The sequence below is a fragment of the Glycine max genome, chromosome 10, assembly GCF_000004515.6.
Source record: "Glycine max cultivar Williams 82 chromosome 10, Glycine_max_v4.0, whole genome shotgun sequence".
NCBI lineage: Eukaryota > Viridiplantae > Streptophyta > Magnoliopsida > Fabales > Fabaceae > Glycine > Glycine max.
Genome location: NC_038246.2, coordinates 41,336,532 through 41,359,823, shown reverse-complemented (window position 1 = coordinate 41,359,823; position 23,292 = coordinate 41,336,532). Strand labels below are relative to the sequence as shown.

The following is a 23,292-nucleotide window of genomic DNA, read 5'->3' as shown; positions in this document are numbered from 1 at the left end:
ATTAGTTCAGAGTTCAATTAAGAAATAAATAAAATATGATAACAAAATATTTTCGCTAAAAATTAAATTTAAGTAGTATCCAAATAATGTAATTTTAATCTCAGTACATTAATTAGCAGTCTCAATCATTTTGGTTATAAGTAGCTATTGTGATAATACGCAAGAAACAGATAAATAAATTGAGTGATTCTCATTTGAATTTGGGCTGATAAGTCTTTTGGGTTAACTGCATTTGAATAGCATGCGTGCGATGTGATTAGTTAAAACTGGACTTGTATGAGTACACTGTACACAATTCTTCAAACTTGATATGCATTTAAAAAAAGAATAAAAAGAACTTCAAATCGATCTATTGGTCTAGGACAAGGGTTTAGCGATTAATAATGCAGGCTTAAGAATGCTGATGGCTTATCAAATAATTAATTTAAATGAAATTCTCCTACATTTAAAGGTGAAATATTATTACATACCACTCAATCAAATAAGCTACCAATTAAACTCCTCGTGTGATCTTGTATATAGGATAAACCAAAAACATATAAGAAATTATTAAAAACTAAGGATGATTGGTAAATGGACCAACCTGCAAGCTTAGTTGTTTTAATCATTTTTCGAACATTTTTATTTAAGACATTTTTTAAATATGTAGGTTAAATAAACATGATAGAACTCAAATTATAGGACATTAAGAAGATTTACTAATACAAAAATCAGTTTTCATATTGGTAACATATTTTTAACCCTATTAATAAATCTTTGTAAGTAACATAGTTAACAAAATAACTACAATTTAAAAGTAAAAAAAAAGTATTTTTATCTGTATTTTTTTTAAATCGACTTTTCGTTTTTGTTTTTGGTGTCGAAAAATTTAAGAGGAGAGAATGTTGTCCTAAGTTCAAACAGGAAAAAATTCTGGACTCAGAGTGTTTACATGATATATTTATATTTTGCCAACTTTTCATACGATACAATTTTATGTAAGAAATAAATTATGATTGAATATAAAGTATATATTTCCTGTTTAAAGAGATAAAATTGTTTGTATCTCTTCAAAGATAAGGGGAACACGAGAATATGATGTTTTGTAAACTATATAACATCTTGATACATTTTTTTGGTCTGTCGTTGAAATGATTAAGTGTTGCAAAAAGAAAAGTAGAATTGTATTTTTTCAATAGTAATCAAATTTAATTTGCAGTTTTGCCATAGAGTAGAAAAAATTATTTGAATACCATACAGACATAAAATAATTTTCTCTTAAAGAAAAAAAAAATCATGTGGAGCTATCCTTCCAAATCTTTTTGTGTTTGGTGAGAACAAGAGAAAACAAAAGACTAAAAGGCCGGGAAAATAATGTCTGATATTTTTATCAGCTACTAACTGTAAGCTAATACACTCCGAAACTTCCTAAATTTTTTGAAAGTGAAGATCAATAATAGACATAAATGTCAATGAATACACTTCACAAGATGGGTCGTGTTATTTGTAATTGTGCGCTGAGTGGGACATGTGATTAGCTGTGAACAACAAATTTTGCAATTGAAGTGGGCCTGAATTGGTTAACACTTTTCGACTCGAAGTCTCTCTTTCTTCTTAGTATTTCCTTGCCCTTTAGCATCGGCATCTCTCTCTCCCATCATCAACAAAATTAAAAAGCCACAAAATTTTTGCTATTCATCTTTGATCTTTCCACCCATTCCATCCAATCGAATAATGTCAAAAGCAAAAAGTAAACATGCCAAAAATCTACGATCAAGGAATAGAAACACACATAATTAATTTCATGATTACCATGTGCCTAAGTGGTGGTGGGGGGGGATTGTTGTTTTTGGTAGTCTTTTTGCATTACTAGACTTCACGTTTGCATGTGCTACTTTCAATACTTCCTCAACATACTTGATTTTGGTAGGTAGAAAGTAGAGACTAGGAAAATCTATATCTAATGACTAACAAGATACTGTTGGAAAAATATAGTGCACATTTGGTTTATAGAATAAAATAATCAAATAAGCTTAAGTATAGATTATAATTTATTTAGCTAATGGGAAATGGCTTTTTCTAATTGGCTTCTTTATTTTTATGGATCACATAAACTGAGTTTGAAGTTAGAGGATGATGTTAGTAATTATAATATTCACGCACTGCTTATGTATTGGAATGGGAAGTTCCCTTCTCCCTTCCAATTTTCTCTTGGAAAAAGATAAACTATTTATTAAAAGCTGAATTTAAAAATATTAAATTATTCATTCAACTAACAAAGCACCGTGTTGAATTATTTTTAAAAATAATAAATAAGTGTACTAGTATTATAATAAAACTAGAGGGTTGCTTTACTTTTAAAAAGTTGATAGTAAGAAACATTTTAAAAAGCTAAAGAGTTTACATTCAAGTTCTATTACTACTAGTATAGACAAGAGCAGTCGCGGAGCTTGAACCAAAAAATTGGAGGGCCAAAAATAAGGTTGAAAAAAAAATATTCATAGATTTTCTATTTTATAATTTTATCTAAATTTTCTGACATTTTTTCATTCTTATGTAAAAAAAATCTTAAAATAACTTATGATTTAATAATTTTCTATTAATTAAGTTGCTCAATCATCATACCAAAATCAAATAAAGATATTTTTGTAAGAAAAAGTTAAGTGCGATAAACTAAGAACCAAGAAGGGAAAAAAAAGAAAAAAAAAATCATCAATTTTTTATCTAAAGTATTACTCTCTCTCCTAAATAGTCCTTCAGGTAAATCCTTCAGTATTAAAAATCATACTAAAAAGTCCTTTAAGTATTAAAAAATCTTTCATTGTAATTCATAAACGATAAGAAGATATATTGATATAAGAACTAAAGTAATAAATCTCTATCATTATTGAATGTATGACTCGTTTAATTTTTATTTTTCACTCATAAAATATTTATTTCACTAAATATATTTATACTTATATAATACATACACATTATATATAAGCATTTTGACATTACATAAGGAAGTTCACATACCTATACGTGCATGTTCGTAAAAGTTGAAGAGTCTTTCATCCATGATCTCACACATCATAAGTGATAAAAATACTAAACTCGTCTTAATAAGCATTCCCTCCACTCACAAACACTAATAAATCAATCACACACACCCATGCCTTATACCACGATATAAAATCTTCCATCCTATTTTTTTCCCTCAAATATTTCTCCTAATTCAACAAAACGTACCTATATATAAATATTTTTTAAAAAGTTTGCTTTACTTTTTGCAATTTCATGGCTCCCCCGTCTACAAGTAACTTCCCCAAGTAGCTCCGCCCCTCGACAAGAATAACTGTGCACATTAAAGGAAGACAACACGAACACGAATGCAATTAAAACTACAGATCATCGTATAATGAAATTAGTTAACTATAACCAAACATAATAAAGAAGTGAGAGAAAAAATTAGTTTCATAAGAACACGGTAAACATAATTTTACTGTATAGAATAAGACAAGATTATCTCATACAATGTACTCACGAGTCACGATTAGAGTATTCAAGATTCTTGCCTAGCGTAATCATCGCCTGCTTTTAGTAAGTTTAATTTAAACTCATAATGCTGCAGAATATATTAGGTTAACGATACATTTAACGAATTTAGTAATCATCATATTTTATCTGAGACAATGATATTGGCAGATCATAAGACTCAAATTCAGGGACTGGAATCAAAGAGCGCAAAAAGGATGGAGAAGATAAAAATGAATATCGTCATTAATAATAAAAAAAAGCATCATTAGGTGTATGATACATAGATAGGGTAAGTAAGCAAAAAAAGAGTAGCAGGCAGAGCTTGTAATGTATGAAGGAATTCAATCCAAAGCATTGGGCCCAGCACAAGCCTTCAAAACGGGGCTCCAAATCCACTGCACTAGAAACTTCCGTCCATTCCTACCGTTAAGATTAAAGGTTCTCCCTTCACCATCTTTCATAACGGAACCAATATAACCGCCGCCACCACCCGTTCCGTACAACCCCTCGCACAAATCTCCGATCTCGGTTGGCGCGGTGGGGTCCTCGCCGGCGTACCACGCGTTCACCAGCGGGTTCGACGAGAGCTCCGCCAGCTCGTGCCCGATCACGCTCACCATGCCGTCCACTCCGACGTCGCCGTTCGGCGGCGTGAGGTGGCCGGGGCCGCCGCCGCCCATGTAGCCGGGAACAGCGAAGGGATAAGCGCAAACCTCGGGACACTGTTTTCCTGAGTTCCCCACCCAGGCGTAAGGGAGCGTGTAACCCACCTTGGATGGGAAGGTGAAGTAGTGGAAACCGCAGACGGCGCGGCAGAAGTCTTCCATGGTGACGTCTTCGGCGGTGAGGATTAGGTAGATCCCGTTGCGGTGGTCGACGGGGAAGGGCTTGGCCTGGACGGCGGTGGCGATGACGTCCTGCACGGAGAGGCGGGTGAGGTGTGTGCCGTGGGAGTAGCGGAGGTCGGAGTACTCGCCGGCGATGGAGACGGAGCGGGAGATGTTGGCGCCGGTCTGGTCGGTGTAGAGGGAGACAGTGCGCCACCAGTCGGAGACGGAGGGAGAGGGGGAGGCGCGGTGGTGGTCGTCGGAGATTGAGTTGAGGAAGTCCTTGATGAGGAGCTTCTGGGATTGGGGCCACTTGCCGTACCAGATGAGGTAGATGTTGATCGGAGACGATAGCACAGGTCCCATGTGGTATTTGAGCTTCACGAACTCCGAGGAACCCTCGAACCGCTTCGAGGAAGAGAGGGTTCGGAGGGGTGGGACCTGTGGGTTGAAGTGAGTGTTTGTGTTTAGGGTTTGCACCTCTTCATTTGTTGTTGTTACCCTGCAATTGCATAGACCGATTAGCAGGGATAGGAAGAGGAGCAAGTTGGTGAATAATGACAACATGGTCGTGACAATTTCAGCTAGGGATGGGACTGTAAGTGAATATGGTAAGAAGGATGGATATATAAAGTGCTTCAGGGAACATGGGCTGGAGACAGCTGCCATGTGTGGGCGCACTTTACTCACAAAAATCAATCATAAATATCTCTTCTTCTTTTCTTTTTTTACTTTTTTAAATTCTCTTCACTAACTAACCCTTTTAGGCTTTCTTTACTTATTTACTTTACCAGTGGCACTTTTGTTCTGTTTACTTTAGCCTGACTTGTGGTTGGTTACTTTTATTTACTACTATCTAGGCTTGGAGAGTTTTCACCAAATAAATAAAAATCTAGGCTTGGAGTTGGGGGTGGATGGAGGATGGGGTCCCTCTGCTGCTGAAAGTACGTCCTTGAAGTTGATTGAAACTTGAAACTCTGGCCGTGATCGATGGAAAAAGATTTAGAATTGGTTGGTGGGTGTGGAAAATAATGAAAGTGGTGTTGGGCATGTTGGGATTGCAGACTTGCATGGTACAAAGGGAGACAAAGCAGTGAGTCGCCATGAAATGGCTCAAGTGGGGTTACATTACAACTTACAAGCTTTGTTTCTCATTTCAAGTTTTCCGCTCCCTTTTACCATTTTAGCATGTGTTTTGATATTTTCCTTTTCCCGTGTCTGAGATTCCAAAATTTTCCTTCAACTGGGAAAGCTTTTTGGGGAATGTTTAATGCCGAATTGAAGAACTCTTCTGCACAATTACCTTTATCTGGGAAAGCTTTTTGGGGATCCATCTTTGGTAAAGAGCTGAGAAGCATTTCCTTATGATAATGTTACTCTTGTCAACTTCATATTCATCAGCATTGGTGATTGTTTCCACATAAAAGTGATATGCACGACTTGCTTCAACAAAATGACTCATTCACTTGTTTCAACTCACAAATGTTGTTTACGCCTCTTTTTCTTCTAGTTATGCAAGAAGATTGTGAAGTTTATACGGAAAGATGATGATAGCTAAAGAGAAACCAAAAGTTCAAGTTTTTATGGCCATTCCCTGACAAATTGAAGTGATGCATCCACGCACGATAATATGATCTGTAATTTCACCTTGTCCTTCAGTCACGGCGTGCAGCCTGTCTAAAAGGAATCATGAACTTACCTGAAATCAGTTAGTGCTGCCCGTACCCACCAAGGTGGTTCCACTTCAATTAATAAACTTCACTGTTCTGGCCCATTTTCCTGTTTTGACACGGAGATCATAATTAATGAACTAAATCCTACTTTAATCCTCTAAACTCAAGATACAAGTGTCATCACTTTGTTTCTATAAATAATTTTGACATTAATTATGTTCTTTAATATGGAAAGTGACATTAAAGTTGTTCTTCAGTCTACATATATACCGCAAGATTAAGAGACTAAATTGATGTGTTTATAATGATCAAGAAAATAAATTGATATTAACATTACATGCTACAGAGATTGAATTGACGTAAACTTTAATGAATAACTAAAATAGTGACGTTTTGTATTTTGGGGACCTGAAATGGAGGTTTACACTAATTTATTTTGGCGTTTTCAGGGGTAGCTAATAAATTTTAGTTGCCTTGCTGGCTGTGGAGGTAAAACCACAGAAAAAGTCTTTATTTATATCAAATCAGGTGTGAAATTATTGATCGATCTTTCTCAATCACTTCAATAGTTCAAGCTACTTTTGGTATCTCCCTAGCTATATTTACAGGTCGTTGTGTTATATAGTATCTGTGCTAATAGTAGTTTTTTTTTAAAGAAAAACAAAACTTAGAAGGAAGAGATAATGCAATATTAGTTTGTAGGTCATATTTTGATGTCTATGAGGTGAGCATGCTAATTTGCAGAGGACAATATATATATATATATATATATATATATATATATATATATATATATATATGCTATGGGTCTTTGTATAAACTTGAAAATTATGAAGCCTTTACGGTGCATGTATCTAAACTTACTTAGTGTGTTGACGCACTATTTCCTAAAAGTTTGTAATGAATTCAGACATAGAAATTTCTTATCATAAACCTATTTATGTTAAATTATCACTGATAAGTGGTAATGTAAACACCAAACACAGTGCCCCATACTATTCATGGATAAAGATTAGGATTATTTATTGGGCAAAACTTATTATATTCAGTACCTACCTTAGGTGTTATTTTACAATTCTTCAATTCTGATATATCAAACTTACATATCAGATATCTCAATTTCTCACTACCAGCTTTTGTAAGGAATTTATTAGCATGTTTGGTGAGAACTGTTGCATAACCTGGTTTCTTATTCAAACAAAGGTTCTGATTTCTGAATGCGATTAGTGAAAAAAAAATATACAAAAAAAATAAAAGATGTAAGTCACTAATGACTATAAGATGGAAAGCCTAAAGTCCACGCTAATATTATGTCTTTGGACCTTTTGGATGTAGATGCTAATAATTCTGGCGTTTCACATTAAGTTAATTGCTTACGTGTTTTTTTTTTTTCTGCTGCACTTATCATTCATAACTTACGTGTTTTTTCTATTTCTTTTGTGTGTTGAGGAGAATTTCTTAAAAGGGAATTAGAATAAATTAAGCTTGAAATAATCTTATGCTTTGCTTGATGAGGCTTCATAACTGCTATCAATTTTTCATCTTAGTATCCTGAAGTCTTGTTTTAATTTAATGTTGCATTTGGTTGCTTATGCATTAGCCTCAAGATGTTTATGGTCTAGAGAATATAATCAATGAGGAGTTATTCAAATAACATAATAATTTCGCTTTGTTTTATATTGGGTGGTTCCACAACATATATATGGTCCTACTGGAAATATGAAGGGTGGGTCAGTTGTAGATTCTATAGCATATGCCACAGAATTTGGGATTGTTGGATCACTATTTTTGTCTAATACAGTAGACAAAGAGAATGCCCTTGATGCCTTGATGAGTTCTGCAGAAATGTGGAAGCCATTACTTCCAAGTTCCAGTGATAGGTTTGAGATCTGGGAGGATTATATGACTTGGATTATTGGATTTTGTTTTCCTGGGACTTAAGGCTACTTTTAGTCATTGTTTCACTGTTTTTTTATTTTTGAAACAACAAATCTCTTCCATTGATGTTTTTAAATACTTTGTCATTTTGCAATCCTCATTATTTATGCTTGCATGATGGGATTTAAAAAACAGGTTACCAAAAACAAAACACGTGATTATGTCCAGTCAATTTTTTCTTATGGTTAGTCAATGAATTATAATTGTTACATCATTAGTTAATGGTATTATTTGAGTGAGCTAGACCCCTTGCTAGTTTCCTTTTATTTATAACCCTTTATTTTCTCTTCACATCCCACTTATTTTAAATTTTCTTTTGCTTTCTTGATATTTTTAAGAACCAACTTGGTCTAGTTTGATTATCCATTGAGTGAGGCCGAATGACAAAAAATGCTCCCATAATGAATTCAGCCAGCCCACTTTTGCCACTTGATCCGTTGGGTCGAACTAAACGACTCACTTTAACACCTCAAAGTCTAATTAGGTTAATTTTTTTAATTGTGACTTACATTTAACCTCTTCGTTTGTGATGCTATATAAATTCTGATACCATATTGACAATTAGAGAGTGGGTCCAATGTCCAATCTCAGTCTTCTAGAATAGGATTGTGAGTTGGTATTTTTAGTTTTTGCTTGAGAGTTGCACCTCTGTTAAAAAAAATCTAGAGCTCCATGGACTAGTGCACTCCAAATTATATGTAAGCGTTACTTTCTTTTAATTGATGTGGGACTACCTTGTTTTCCAATAAAGACACAAAGGTGAAGCAAGGACATCGTTCTTGGCTCATAGTGAGTGATCTTAGGGGTTGATTTTTACCAAAGTAGATATTTTCTCCTTCTAGCCAACACATGTGGGCCACACAATTTTATTTTACATTTGGTGATCTGCCTAATTTTAGCCTTCTAATGACTTGTGTTTATCAGAATTATGTTTCTCTAATAGGCTTTGTATGTGTAAAAAAGTATAGAATTTTATTGATAAAGAGAGTATGTATGTTTTACACTTTTAAAAAAATACACAATGAATATTTTTTCTTAACAAAAATCCTTTACTTTTAGTTGTTTAAAATCTTCCTTAAAAGTTAATGGTTACAAAGTCATTATATATAATGTAGGGTTCAAATGCATCAATACCCATGGGCCTTGGGTATTATTGCATTGCCAACCCAATGAAAGGTATACGTTAATTGACCTTTGGGGTCTCTATCTGGGTTTTTCTAGGATCCAAATATTAAGCCCAAAATGAAATCTATAACATGAATTCAACGTACTAAGTACTAACAATGAATGAAGTGTGTACTACGGAAAGAGGTCGTGCCATTTAAACAAGCAATGTATTATTGTATTCTGTCTCTTCTCTTTCTCTCCTTCCTTTTACAGCTTCGTGTAAGCTTCTCACATGACTCACTTTTGTTAAGAAAAATCCTGTTAACTAGTGTTTCAAGACTATTGGTGATTTGGTAGTTTAATTTATTATGTGAAGATGCTGGATTTTTAGGTTAATAAATTTATTCATACACTAGTTTGGTTTACAATAGTTTGGTTTGAAAGTTAGATAACGTACGTGGCTATTATTTCCTAGTATAGAATTTTAATTTTTAAATCAGTACTGAGTTGAAAAGTTAAAATATTAGGAAGAATGCACTATATATAATTATATATATATATAGTACTTAAATACTAATACAATTTAAGACAGTAATTAGCTCTAGTAAGCAATTTGGTTTGCATTAGATAGAAGGAACCAAAAAATGCCAAGATCTCAACTGCAGGTTATGGTTAAACCAGTTAAGGACTTCAGAAACGGCTAAAATTTCATCATTAGCTGTTTTGTTAGGAGTTAAGACCTATAAAACATTACAAAAGAACCCATCCGTAACATGGGAATCTTGGGATTTGTTATTTGGGTTGGGTTAATTGATATTGAGCAGTATAATGGATATTGCTATAAAAAAATTAAAGCTGCTGAACCTTTTTTATAACTTGTTGAATATAGTAGAAGCAAAATACTAAAAATAATAAATTTACTGTCTTATACATTCTTTGGCTTTGTCACTAGTGGGCTCTTTTATTATTTTATTCTGACAAATCTTGTTTAGTGGGGTTATTTACTTTAGTGCCTTGGTTAAGGGCTAGGCAATTTGATATCAATAGGTTTTGGTGTTTGATATTCTCAGGTGTGCATGAGCTTAAAGCAGATACAGATGTACCAAGTTTATGGCACTTCTTATATTTACTCAGAAGTGACAAAGTTGGTGCACAGTATTAATGTCAGCTAGGTTGCAGGGTGTAAGTTATGCTTTTATGATTCCTGTAGAGTTTAATAAATTAGCTCAGTCTCTACATGGGTTGTACTAACTTGTAAGCTTGTTTTCTGAGCATTCTTTAACACTGTTTAATTGTCTAAAAGGATTATAAAACTGTATTATGTATACACATAGTTAATAGTAATAGAGTTTTCAGTTTTTTCACATCACTTTCTTGAGAGCAGGACCCAGCCAGCTACTAACTATGGGAGTAAATGAGGGGAAACAAAAGAAGGATTATCTTATCTGGACCACTTATCTGTTTGTTAATCATGAAACAGGAAAATGTATTGTCATGCTTTATTCCTATCTTCTGCAATATTAATTATTCGAACCTTGTTTTCGTCTATCCGCTGGTTGATGGGTCGATAGTGCATTATAACTTGGGCTTTTCACACCATCTATTGCAGATTAATGCTTCTACAATAGGTACTTTCCTTGACCCTGCAAAATTTTATAGTATTAGCTGTTCCATCACGCTAATGTCATAAGAGCAATGCTATTTGTATAAATTTACATTTGCACACTCATTACATATTTTTATAGAAGTTGTTAAATAACATTTCAATAAAACTGTTTCTTGATGTTCTTGATTTTTTACATTAGTCTTACATGTAGTTTGTGATTTTTCTATTACTGGATCAAATATGTGTATTTTTACATTCAGTAAACCACAATTATACACTTTAACATGAAACCACAATCATACATCTTTGTTGTCCTTATCTATATCTGTTTTTGTATGATGGGTGGGGTAGCATAGTAATTAGCTTTAATAATAGAACTTTTAAGTTAAAGTGGTTTTCAAATCATCAGAGGCATTAGTTGGGAGAAGAATTATTTTAGTCCTTTATATATAGGATCACATATTTTATTGGGGAGATTCCAAACTCACCGATGGGCAATTTAAGATGCTCTGGACAACACAAAATATTTACTTTGTACTATTACTAGCTAGTGTTTCAGTCTGTGCCATGCACGGGTTAAATCTAAACCAAAATACTCTTTGGAGCGAAAGAATTCTCATGCATGGAATCAGGTACAAACAGAAAGATACTGTGATTTCTGTGAAACGTTAAATTTCATTTTCTATGATTAATCATCATGATTTCTGCTAAAAAGCACGTCCTCATTGGTGCAAATACTTTCCTTACAAATAGCAACACTGAGATCTGAATTTGTATTCACCAAAACTCTTGAATTTAGTTGGGTTGGCTGTTGGCTAAGACACTAATTGCTTCTCAATATTCCTCAATTTCAGAATTTCATACTTTTTCCCTCAAAGTATATTATGGATGAATTAGTTTGTCTCTTGGTTCAAAATGCACTTTGTTAAATTGCTTTCAAATAAATAAATAGTAAAATAATGGAGTATTTGTAAGGAATTTCAACCCACCTAGAAACTTCGTTCGAGGTAAGTTTAATGTTGAATAATTGGCTTAAACACCTCACATATTAACATTGAGTACAATTATACTAATCAGTTGGAGATAAATTAACCAATTACATTGTAGTACCAGCTAAGCAGTGCCTCAAAAGAATAGTTTCCTAAATAAATAAAATACCCACTAGTAACTAGACGATGATGTCCACATTATGACAAATTAGAAGCTTAGCCAGTTGTATTGTAGGTAATTGGTTTAATTCAGAGTGTTGAATACTCCAAATTTTGTTATCTTATCAAATCTTGGTGGCACTACGAGTACCCGAAAAGGCAATCACACAGTATAACATAGTTGCAGCTGCTAAAACAATTCTGGTCTGTGTCAATGTGACATGACTGCTTCTTTGGCATGTTCCCACTAACTGAAATAAATAGATCCATCATAAGCCTTGAGAAATTGGGAAATAAAAAAGCGAAAGGCCTAAATTAGGAAATTATTAATGAGATAATGGTCATTTCATTAGGACAAACATGTCACTGGCACAATGCAAACAAACGACCACAATGTAAGCACTAGTACTATCTTACTATGCCACATACACACGCTAGAGAAGTAAATTTTGAAAATAAGAGATAAAAGGCATGCCATGAAAATGTAAATAATTTTGATAATATAAATAAAATTATTAATTACATTTTTTTAATTTATGTAGTATAACTTTAAATAACAAATAAAAAGAAATAAAAGGCCTATAAAATAATAAATCAAAGAGTAAAATCTCTGTGGTGTCTTTAAGTTTGTTAAGACCCTTTTGAATTTTTTACTTGCTATCTGCAAATATCATTTATTGTATTGAGATCACACAACTAGTTTCTAGGATTCCTTCAGCTTGGGAAGCAAAACTTAAAAGGCAAGCATTATATGCTGAAGCTCATGATCCAAGTAAGCCAAGGCTAATATCATTACTTTTTCTGGTTTTCTCTGATTCCTGTGATATATCCTTTCCTAAAGCACTGATGCAAGCTGTCTTCTACTCAACAAGTTAATGAATGTTTTGCTATTTCCTTCTTGATGTTCATAATTACTGCTTCACCACACTAACAACACATAAGAATGGGTGCTTCAATTTCAACTTTGCTTAGGCAGATCCAAGGAGAAAAAGTAAAGGAAATAAAAGTATATAATAAATATATGATTCAGTGGCAGAAAGATAATACTAACAAATACTAGTAAGCATTTAATTTCCTCTAAGAACAACAATAAGCAATATCTGAAAACTCAGAAGTGAAAGAACCATTTTCTTCTCACAAAATACTATATGCAAAAAAGATTCTACTATCTTGCTCTCACTCATTGCATGCAACTAATTGGTTAGAGCTTCTCAATGAGAGGTTTGACACATACACTTTTCTCTTTTGCCATTTCAAATGGTGACTTATAGCTTGACAAATGTTTAAAGTTAAAGAACTACCATCCTTAAAGAAAAAAACAAATATAAAGATTAAAGAAATAGAGCAAAACATATGTTAGAAATTGGAAGGAGTAACATTAATTTCATTGTCCATGTTCTTCAAAGAAGCTGCATTCTCTTTCTCCAATTTGTCATCAATTTTGTCACATATATGATTAAATGAGTCAGTCGTTGATTCCCATTCTCCAATAACATTAATTAGTCAAAGTCTTGCATACCGAATGGGCTGTGGCCCAAGTAGCACCAAAGTGGACCAATAAATGGTTATTGATGACCTCCACATCACACAGGCATTAATAGCGATTTTGTTAACCATTGATATTAAGGCAATGATTAAAAATTGATAACAAAATACTCCAAATACTAATAGAAAATTAAAAATAAAATAGTTGCGGTGATAGTGTACGAAATATATCTCCAAATAAGATGGAAAGTGACATATTCATTTTCCAAGTTATATATTCTAATTTATAATGCAAAATTGGATATTCTATTAAGAAAATTCAGTTAAACTACTATTAAAATTTAAAAATAAAAAAGGATAAAGTTAGAAACTAATCTCTCGTCATGAGTTATAGAATTTAACGTGGTGAGCTTGATTTAACAAATATCAAAGGTCATCAATTCAATTTATATATATATATATATATATATATATATATATATATATATATATATATATATATATATATACAACGTACAAGTTTTGGCCTAAATATATTAGTTGTTCGTCAAATTAGCTTTAATTATCCTAAATTATATATACAAAAGAAATTGTTATCAGCAAAAGTCCAAAACAAATGAGAGTAGAGGGGACCCTGCATATTTTTTTCCAGAGAAAAAGGTTATATGTAACCTTCAGTTTTTAGAAAAATAATAAGATTTTTTAATTAAATAAATAAGGAGAAATAGTTTTATTATTTAAAATAATGATTTTAAGGTAAATAAAATAAATATTTATTTTTAGAGAATAAAAAAATATATTTTTATTTATTCATTTGATAGGGAGTAAAATAACGCTCATTTTTATAAAATAAAGAAAAATAGAATAAATAATAGACTCCGACTATCCTAACTACAAATAGAGATATCTTATATCAATTTTTACATTTATGATATGTTTATAAACTCTTTTTTTCTCCTAAATTCATTCTCTGTTCTTCCTCTTTTAAAATCCTATTTTTTTCTCGTATACATTCAAATCTGTTCCAGTAAAACTACGATCCCGGATTCATTAATCGTTAGCTCATCCTCAAATTTGTTTGCCGCCTTCATAACTCATTTTTGCACCTTTTTACCGTTGGGATTTGTGAAATAATTTTTCTAGAGAGAAATTTCTCTCGCACAAAGACAGTGAAATTGAGACTTCAATCCCTTCTCTTTCTTTCTAACGCTTGAAAACCCTAACAGAGCAACTAGGGGAAAAGCCTGAGGAATCTTAGGGAACCACTAGAGATGCCGCTATCACTTTCAGACTTCACATGTGAGCCCGCTTAGAGGTAAGAGATGAGTTTATTGCAATTGAGGTTAGAATGAACATGTGTACGGATCCTTAAATGATTAAATTAGGGTTTATTTTAGGATATTTATTGTATTTTAATTTTCCCTTTACGATTATAATCACGAGATTGTTGTGTTTGACGAGCCAATTGATGTCCCGATGCGAATTGGTTGATAAAATTGAGTGTTCTTAGTGTTTTCGTATTTTTGAACCTATGATTTTGATTCTTTTGATTTTGATATGATTATGTGAAATAGTTGAGGGGTTTTACTCCTCATGTCGTGAGAAGCATTTCTATATAATTTGTTTGTGATTTGGACAATATTTACTATATTAGTGTAAGAATTAGATTGTTGGAAACGTTTTTTATCATGTTTTAGTCTCACAAGCTTATTATGTGTTGATGAATATAAAACATATATATGTATATGAATTGTTAAAATAAATTAGGAATTAATAATTCAAATAATAAAATTAAATCGAAGCAAATTAATATATTAAGATTCAACGATAAATACTTTCAATGCATTTTTAGTTTAATTATTTATTAACTCTTTTTAATTGAAAATAATATAGTTCAATTTAATACATACGTTTTCGTGTCATGTTAATATTATTATTATGTGATATGCATATGATGCATGAGGCATGATAACATGATGTAGTGGGATTATGAAAGTGAGATGAATTATGTGTAAGTGACAAGTTGAGTATGTGTTAAATTATGAGATCACACATGTATTGAGATGTTGTGTGCATTGAATTATGAGTTATGAATCGTACAATCACATAACTGTAAAACCCTTTAAGAGCGACGAGTTAATACACAACGAGATCCACTGTGGGAACCCGAAAAATTGAATCACTTTGAGACGCGACGTGTTAAAATTATTTTGAGAACAATTGAGGAGTCGTGTGTTTTGTATATGTCATAGATAGAGTCTGCATATTAAAATATTTTTTGGATTGGACCTGAATCAGGAGGGAGAGATCCTAACAAACTTTTCGAAGTCTAGGCCTTGAGGATAAATACATTCAGTTTGAGTGCTCCTTTAAGTGTGTATCGATCTCACATGATTTGAACATTCTCGCAAAATAGTGTGACCCTGATTGATCTCTCTAAGATTTTACCTAATCTGACTTACCAGTGTGTGGTCTCTTGTCATGTACTCTTAGGTGGCCGATGAGGTTTTTCACTGAGATGGTATCACATTGCATATAGGATTGAGTAATGATCATTGTAACTTATTACATGATGGTGAGTAATGAACTGTGTGAGTGTGAGATGTTGTGTTGTACTTGAGATGTGTTGTTCTGAACACGTGATTAATGTGAAGGTGTGAAATAATTTTGTGATTAAATCTTTGGGATAAGTGATGTTACCCGATGAGTTGTAAAATGATGCAAATTGTGCTAAGTTGAGCTTGTTATTTTGTTTATCTCTACCTGTTTAGGAATGTGATAATTCACTGCTTGTGTGTTGTTTATGTTTGGATCATGTGATGATCTCGAACCTTGTGTTTGTAGGAACAAATAGTTATGTGGATGACTTTAAAGAACCTCGTGCTAGAGGATGTTGAGATACAATGCTAGAATAAAATGTGACATTGGGGCATGAGTTTCTATATTATTTGCATAATGTTCTGAACATATTATTTTATGTTGTTTCGTTGCTTAACTTGTTTTTCTTTTGTAAAAAAAATTAGACGACCTTGTTTTGGATCAAAGATGTTTTCATACCTTTATTTGATAAACTTTTAATTTGATGGTTAACGTGGATATGAACCTTTTACCCATGTAAACTCTTTTATGTTTAAACATTAAAATCTATTTTATGTAATTCCTCATGTTTATGTATTTTATTATATAAATATATATATTAGGTAGAGGGTGTCACATTATACAATGATAGTAATAATGTAAAAGTTTTACACAATCATCCAATCAAAACATACATATATGATAAGTTTGTTGACTCTTTCTGAGATTAATGTCTATGCACTAACCGTGTAAAATAATTTTACACTGTCATCCAATTATAAATAACTATTTGCATTACTTTAAGATAATTATTTTAAAAGTCAACAGACTTACCATACATGATGGATTGTGATTGGATGTCTGTGTAAAACATTTTACAGTATCAATGTATAACCCTTTTTCTCTTAAAATAATTATCTTTTAAAGTAATTCAAATAATGATTTGTGTTTAGATGATTGTAAAATTATTTTACACCATACGAAAAAAATAATAAGTTAGTAACTTTTTCAAATGGGAAAAAAATTATACCCTGACAGTGTAAAATTTTTTACACCATCATCCAATCATAATTTATCACGTTTGATAAAATTATTTACTTTTATAATAATTATTTTAAAAATTATATCAATGATAATTTATAATTGAATAATAATATAAAACTATTTTTTATGATCATTAAATTCTTTTCAAATTCTAGAATATTGCTTTGTAGGGTATGTATAGCACAACGGATTACATAGCCCCACCGCAATGATTGAGAGTAATTTTATCATTTTTATGTGTATGTATGTATACATGCACAGAGGAAAACGTTAGTTGGATTATGTTATTTATGGGAAGCTTTTTCTTTTTAAGTTACACAATGCCAAAATTTTATAATAATTCGAGAAAAGGTTACATTAATTAACATAAAATCCAGATAAATATATCAACCAGTCACACACAAACACAAAAAAAAACGTTTAAAGATTTATTTTGCTTTTATAAAAAGTATAAAAAAGAAAAAGCAAGTGATGAGAATTTGTTGAGGACAAAAATTATATATAGTTCGTTATCTATTTTTAATGTTATTTTTTTTAAAAAAAAAGTTTTACTTTCGTAATCCGTTCAATAAATAAACAACAAATAATTAATAAAAACAAAATTAATTAATAAATATAATTCTCATATTCGACTGGACATAAATTGCTTACTCTAATATGAAAAAGTTAACGAGAAGATTTTCTCCAAACAATCCTTATAAAATGTGATCTTCTATTAGTATCATAGTTGATAACGATTAGGAGATTCAAAACAAAGGACAAGGAGCATATGAGTACAAATAGAAAACATTATTCATATTCACTTGATCTATATCGTTATACCCCTCTTCAAATTAATTATATCTCATTTATAAAAACAACAAAATTAATTAATTAAGAGAAATAAAAAAAAATTAAATGAATAGAGCCTACCTTTAAATTCCATACTCGATATTTAATCAAAAAAAATCCCATACTTGATAATTTAAAGTTGGACTTGGTTTGAATGCTAATGTTATAAATCATGTTTGAAACAAATGAAGGTGCTAAGAAAACAATACAAACAAAGCAAGAAAGGATATGTAAATAATATAATACAAATAATATCAACTAACAAATATAACTGAACCTTTCCAGATCGAGTTAAGTACATGTTTGGAATGGATGTTAAGAAAACAATAAAAAAAAAAGATAGACAAACAATCTTAAATAAATTGATAAATATAGTAGAAGTCTCTCAAATTGGGATTAAGTATAAAAATTTGAAGTGGATCAAGTACAAGTTTTCGTCTACTCTCACTTTGTAAAAGTCTATGAGGAAATTAGACCATCACATTAATTATGATCAACAATCAAAGTCATAGTTGATAATTAACAACTATGAGATCAAGAACAAAGGACAAAAAACGGGTGAGTAAAAATAAGAAACTACGATATTTCAACTGGCCTATAATAAAAATGTTTGAAATATATAAAATTGTCAAGAAAATAATCCAGACACAAGAAAAATAAATAATCTAAAGTTAATATTATTTTTATTCACAAGTGAACTTTTATGCAAGTGTAAAAAAAACTTATCCTTGTTCTGAAATTCACAATATTTAAATGATTTACGCATCGCAAAACATCTCTATAGTCTAATGTAATTTTTTTACATTCACTTGTCACACTTTTCCATCTTCACCAAAGTGCTTGAACAGGTATTTTCATAGATAAATTCTTCGTGATTTTGACCCAAAATAGAGAAAAGTTTGAGGGGAAAATCAAAACACTGGTCGGTGGTCAGAACTAATACTAACTCAGAAGGTTGTGGTGACTTGTGAGAGTATCAGTCAGTCTGAGGCATAGAAAATTTACAAAGGCACCAAATTTGGTACGAATCAAGCAGGGTTCTGTTAAGAAGCCGATGTAGGAGGGTTTATTTATGCTATAAAGTTATAAAATAATATTTTGAAAATGACTTATAAAAGTATTAAAAGTAATTTTATAAAAAAATATATTAGTTTTTCAGTATTGCAAAATATTTATGTTTTTTTATATATGATAATCAAATATTTAAATTCACAATTTTCGACCTTCCCAAAACCAAATGTGATGGCTCACACGTGTCATGCATTCCAAGGTAGTAAGGTACCTTCCCTGAGTTCCCTCAGGCTCAGACTGAGAAAGTGGAATAATATGCCATTATTGCCAATGCCAACTTACAAGTTACAGCCTTCAGTCACAGTCAAATTTGCTCCTCACACTTTCACGTCCTTTTTTTTTTTTACTGTGGGGTCGCAATTCATGATCCATTGCCGCGTGTTATGTTTTACCAGCTGGGTTATAAATTCACAAACCATATTATATTTGTAATTTTGTACCATAAAAAAATCAATAAAAAATAGGACATTAGGCAATTCTGGGTTAGAGAAAAACTACTATGATGAAAATGGGGTGCACAGATTGAATAAACATTAGCAGAATAAATATTTTAAATAATATTTCCTTATTTTCATAATAATATTGAGTTTTCTGGTAAATATTAATTATTATTTTGTTCTCGGTTGTTGGTCACGGATTTCCTGTTTTCGTTTATTTCAAGATGGCACGAACCTTCCTTCTGCGTCGTTTGCTGGCGTCACCAATACCGCTAAACTATTCTCAGTTTTCTCATTCCCTGCTTTCTATAATGAAAGTAAAATTCTGTCAAAAAAATAGTGAAAGTAAAATAAAATTCTCAGAACTGTGTTCGTATTTAAGTGATAAAATTGCTTAAAAAAATTAAAGGATAAGATATATAAATATAAATAAAGATTCTATTAATCTATTCTAGTAGTACAGTACTCCTATTAAACTGATTTCACGAAAGGATGCGAAAAAATTAAGAAAGAAAAGCTTCACCCCGTTGTCTCCCTTCAAGGGACCGAAATGTTGCAACTCATCTATCTCTGCTTTCCCTTTCAGAGATCAACAACCCAACCACAGTTGATATTACACAATACAAAGACAGTACAGTATTACTGTATTGTACAGACGCAAAAACTGGGGTGTTAAGAAATCCTTTTCCTTTTATAGCACAAAGAAACTATTTTTGTCTTAAGAAATAACAAAAAATTATGTATGTCACCTATGCACATAATAATTCCAACCAAAAATTAAACAAATATTTTTCCTCATAATATAACAATGATAGAGAAATGTTTATGATGCCCTAATGCATGAATGTATGCTCAAGCACTTAGCATTTTTTTTTTAACTTCAAATAAACATTGTATTTTACTTCTAAATTGATTCTGCAAATATTTACTCTTATCTCCTGATATTTTATTACAAGTACCTCATCTATTGTTGCTTCTTACATCATAGTCCCCCGGGAGACCGAAAAAAAAAAGTAAAATTAAAAGAAAGAAAAGAAGTAAAATTGAAAGAAAGAAAAAAGTCTTGCTCTTATCCAAATATTTTTTGTTATATTTTAATTACCATTTTTTTTAAAAAGAAAAAGAAAAAAAAAGTGCAAAATTTTTTTTCTATGGCTTGTCCCTGAGAAGAGAGGCTAATCCGGTGACCACCTTCGCACCTCTCTCAACACTCCTCACCCTCACCGCCGGTGGCTGCCACGTCGGCATCACAACCGATGGCAAGCTGTTCTCACCGCCGGGAAAAGTCTCCGGCTTCGGCGACGATGCTTTTTCGCCGAAGATCAGTTCCAATTCACCACACTCACTCTCCCGGCCGTCGATCAAGTTCTCCGTCGAGTCATTGACGGCGGAGGACGATGGCGGATTCGCCCTGGTGCAGGAGCTGGATAACCACTTGGCCAGAATGTACTCCGCCTTCCTCCACGGCGGAACGTGCATCCCCTTCTTCTTCAAGCTCTGCTTCGCCGCCTCCGACACGGCGGCGACGATCTGGCAGAGTCGATCCGATTTTCCAACGAAAATGAACGGCAGAGACTGAAGGATCGCCTTGTAGGTTCCCGTCGATCGAGCTATCTCGAACTCCGATCGGAAATCGATATCAATTATCAACCTCTCACCTTCCACAACCACATCGATGTATTCATATTCACCTGAATTAATCAAAACCACAAATAATTAAAAAAAAATCCTCAAAATATTTATTCAGAAAACTTGGGGAAAATAAAAGAAAAAGGAATACCGGCAGGGCAGGTTGGGGTTTTGTCCCATTTCGAAGTGCAAATGGAGGAATCGTAACCGAGAGAGGAAAGGCTTTCGGTGACGATCTTTCTCAAATCGTCTTTCCGCTTATAAACCTTGCTGTTCTTGTCAACGATCTTCGATGTGTCAGCTAAGAGGTTTCTCTCCATAACACTCGCGCAAGGAATCAAGCTCTGCAAAAACAAAAAAAAAGTACGGAATTGAAATTATTAAAGCTTTTTCGATGCTGAGAACATCGTGAACTATAGCTAGTTAGGTTTTTGAGCTAGTTAGTTACCTTGAGTGCGTCACTGGCGTCGCAGAAGGAGCCAGAGGAAACTGAGTCGCCGAAGATGTCGAGTTCCTCGTCGGAGCTGTCATTGTTGTTGCCGTTGAAGCAGTTGCAGCGGTTGCGACCGCATTTCGCGGTGGCCGGTGCGGGCTTCTCGTTACTCTCTTCGATGAAACTCTGCACCATTTTGTCTAAGCAAACGGAGCTCGGTTCAAACTCCGCCGCTCCGTCTTTGGTGTTCGACTGGGGAGCCTCGCCGGCGGCTGGTTTCTCGGACGAGGAAGTCGAAGAAGTCTTGAGCACATTCGAGAACTGACGGTCGAACACGAAGAGCCTCTTCAGGCGCGACTTCAGCACCGGCTTAACGGCGTCGTTTCGGATCACCGCGAGCTTCTGTGAATCGACGTCGATTGGTTGGATCTTCATCGGAGGCATGACTGACAAAAAAAGAGGGGGGGAAATCGCAAGAGAAAAAAAATCCGCTCAAAACCTGTGTCTCTTTCTAACGACTTCAACTACAACTACTCTATCATGTAAGTTCCATTTTGAGGGAAGAAGGATCGAATAACTTCTAGACTACTACGCGAGTAGAGGAGAAAGAGGAGGTGAAAAACGTTTCGAGGTCAAGGCTTTCGTGAAAAACATGGCGACGATGGTATGAGAGACGTGCATTGCTCAAAGAAAGAGAAAAGAGTTTCGCCGGAATGTTCATTTCCCCGGCGAGATCCTCGTCGCCGGCAGTGAGTTACGGTTTCGGATGGAAGAGCTTTTTTTTTGTTGTTGTTTAATTTTCGCTGTTTAGCGTTTTGGATTAGGTGTAAGGAGTGGGTGGGATTGGTATTTATAGCGAAGAGGCAGAGTTGCTGACATGGCTGTTTCTGCCACGTGGGATCCGACGTGGCGTGGGTGATTTGGGCACCCAAGGCAGTCACGGAGCACTTGGGTTGGCGACGCGTGTCGGAGAAGATTATCGTGCGCTGTACGCATTGGGTTTTTGTAAGGGGGGAATTTACGATAGTGCCCTTGCCACTACGTCGAATATCGGGTAGATGCCCCTCGTGTTCTGGGGTTATTGAAAACCACCCACAGTGCAGAGCGATCGTGGCGATTATGCATTACGCTATTACGTGCCATTTTTATTGTTGTTTTTGAAATTTTAAATTGAAAAGGTGGAGGAAATTTGAAACCTGTGATGTGAAACCAGATATGGGAATTTTTTCGTGAGGAGTGTACGAAGACCATGGTATTATGGTGGATCAAGGCGTTTGGAAATTGGAAACATGTGGAAAGACAAAGGTTTTCTTGCATTCTAATTTTTAAAAAACAAAAAACATGTGACTGAGTATTTATTTTGTGCTTTGGAAATTTTCTTAAATTTATAGATCAAAAATAGAAAAACATTTCTGTTCATTTTTATGCTTTTTTTTTTTTAATTTCTATAGCTATTTTCAGTCTAATCTTTTTCAAAAGGGGTAAAGATTAGCATACAATATTATCTTTAAAAAAATACATGTAATTTACACACACAAAAATAAATTTAACATAATATGATTCTTTATTTTTGCTACTTAGCTTAATAGGATTCAATCATACAAGTAAATTTTAATTTTGGATAAAAATTAACTAAACTAGTATAATACTGACCAAGTTAAACGATTAAAATTAATTTACTCAATTATTAATTAACTAAATTAATACAAACTTGTTTCACTACTCACCATTTTTTCTTTTTTGAAAATTATACCATGGTTTAAGACTCTTATAAAGAAAATAACTAATAAAAAAATTATAAGAGAAAATAAGTGATATATCAATCGTATATCATCCAATCATGGCATATTATGTATGATAAAATAAGTTTTTTAATGCTTTAATTTTCATGATAATTTCTTTATAAGTTTGTTTTAAAACAAAATTTCTTTATAAGTTATGCATACAAAATGAAATTATTTTGAATATGGTAAAGAACCTAAGTTCCA

General features: G+C 33.0%; 2 protein-coding genes and 2 long non-coding RNA genes across 4 annotated transcripts; 1 reads left to right on the top strand and 3 right to left on the bottom strand.

Annotated features, from left to right (window-relative positions):
- Positions 1-2,883: 2,883 nt before the first annotated feature.
- LOC121172890 (uncharacterized) lies at positions 2,884-11,563 on the bottom strand. The gene is made up of 3 exons (XR_005886666.1): positions 10,578-11,563; positions 6,025-6,104; positions 2,884-3,316 (listed from the first exon to the last, which is right to left on the bottom strand). It is a non-coding gene; the product is annotated as an uncharacterized lncRNA (long non-coding RNA).
- Positions 3,717-5,009, bottom strand: LOC100782566 (protein EXORDIUM-like 5). The gene has a single exon (XM_003536155.4). It carries the CDS (start codon positions 4,992-4,994, stop codon positions 3,840-3,842), a length of 1,155 nt encoding a protein of 384 aa, XP_003536203.2. The 5' UTR covers positions 4,995-5,009; the 3' UTR covers positions 3,717-3,839.
- LOC121172891 (uncharacterized) lies at positions 9,720-10,830 on the top strand. Its single transcript, XR_005886667.1, has 2 exons — positions 9,720-10,225; positions 10,524-10,830. It is a non-coding gene; the product is annotated as an uncharacterized lncRNA (long non-coding RNA).
- Positions 11,564-20,138: 8,575 nt separating the features above from the next.
- LOC100780943 (uncharacterized) lies at positions 20,139-22,128 on the bottom strand. The gene is made up of 3 exons (XM_003536152.5): positions 21,320-22,128; positions 21,023-21,215; positions 20,139-20,933 (listed from the first exon to the last, which is right to left on the bottom strand). Exons 1-3 carry the CDS (start codon positions 21,746-21,748, stop codon positions 20,392-20,394), a joined length of 1,164 nt encoding a protein of 387 aa, XP_003536200.1. The 5' UTR covers positions 21,749-22,128; the 3' UTR covers positions 20,139-20,391.
- Between the last annotated feature and the right edge of the window lie 1,164 nt (positions 22,129-23,292).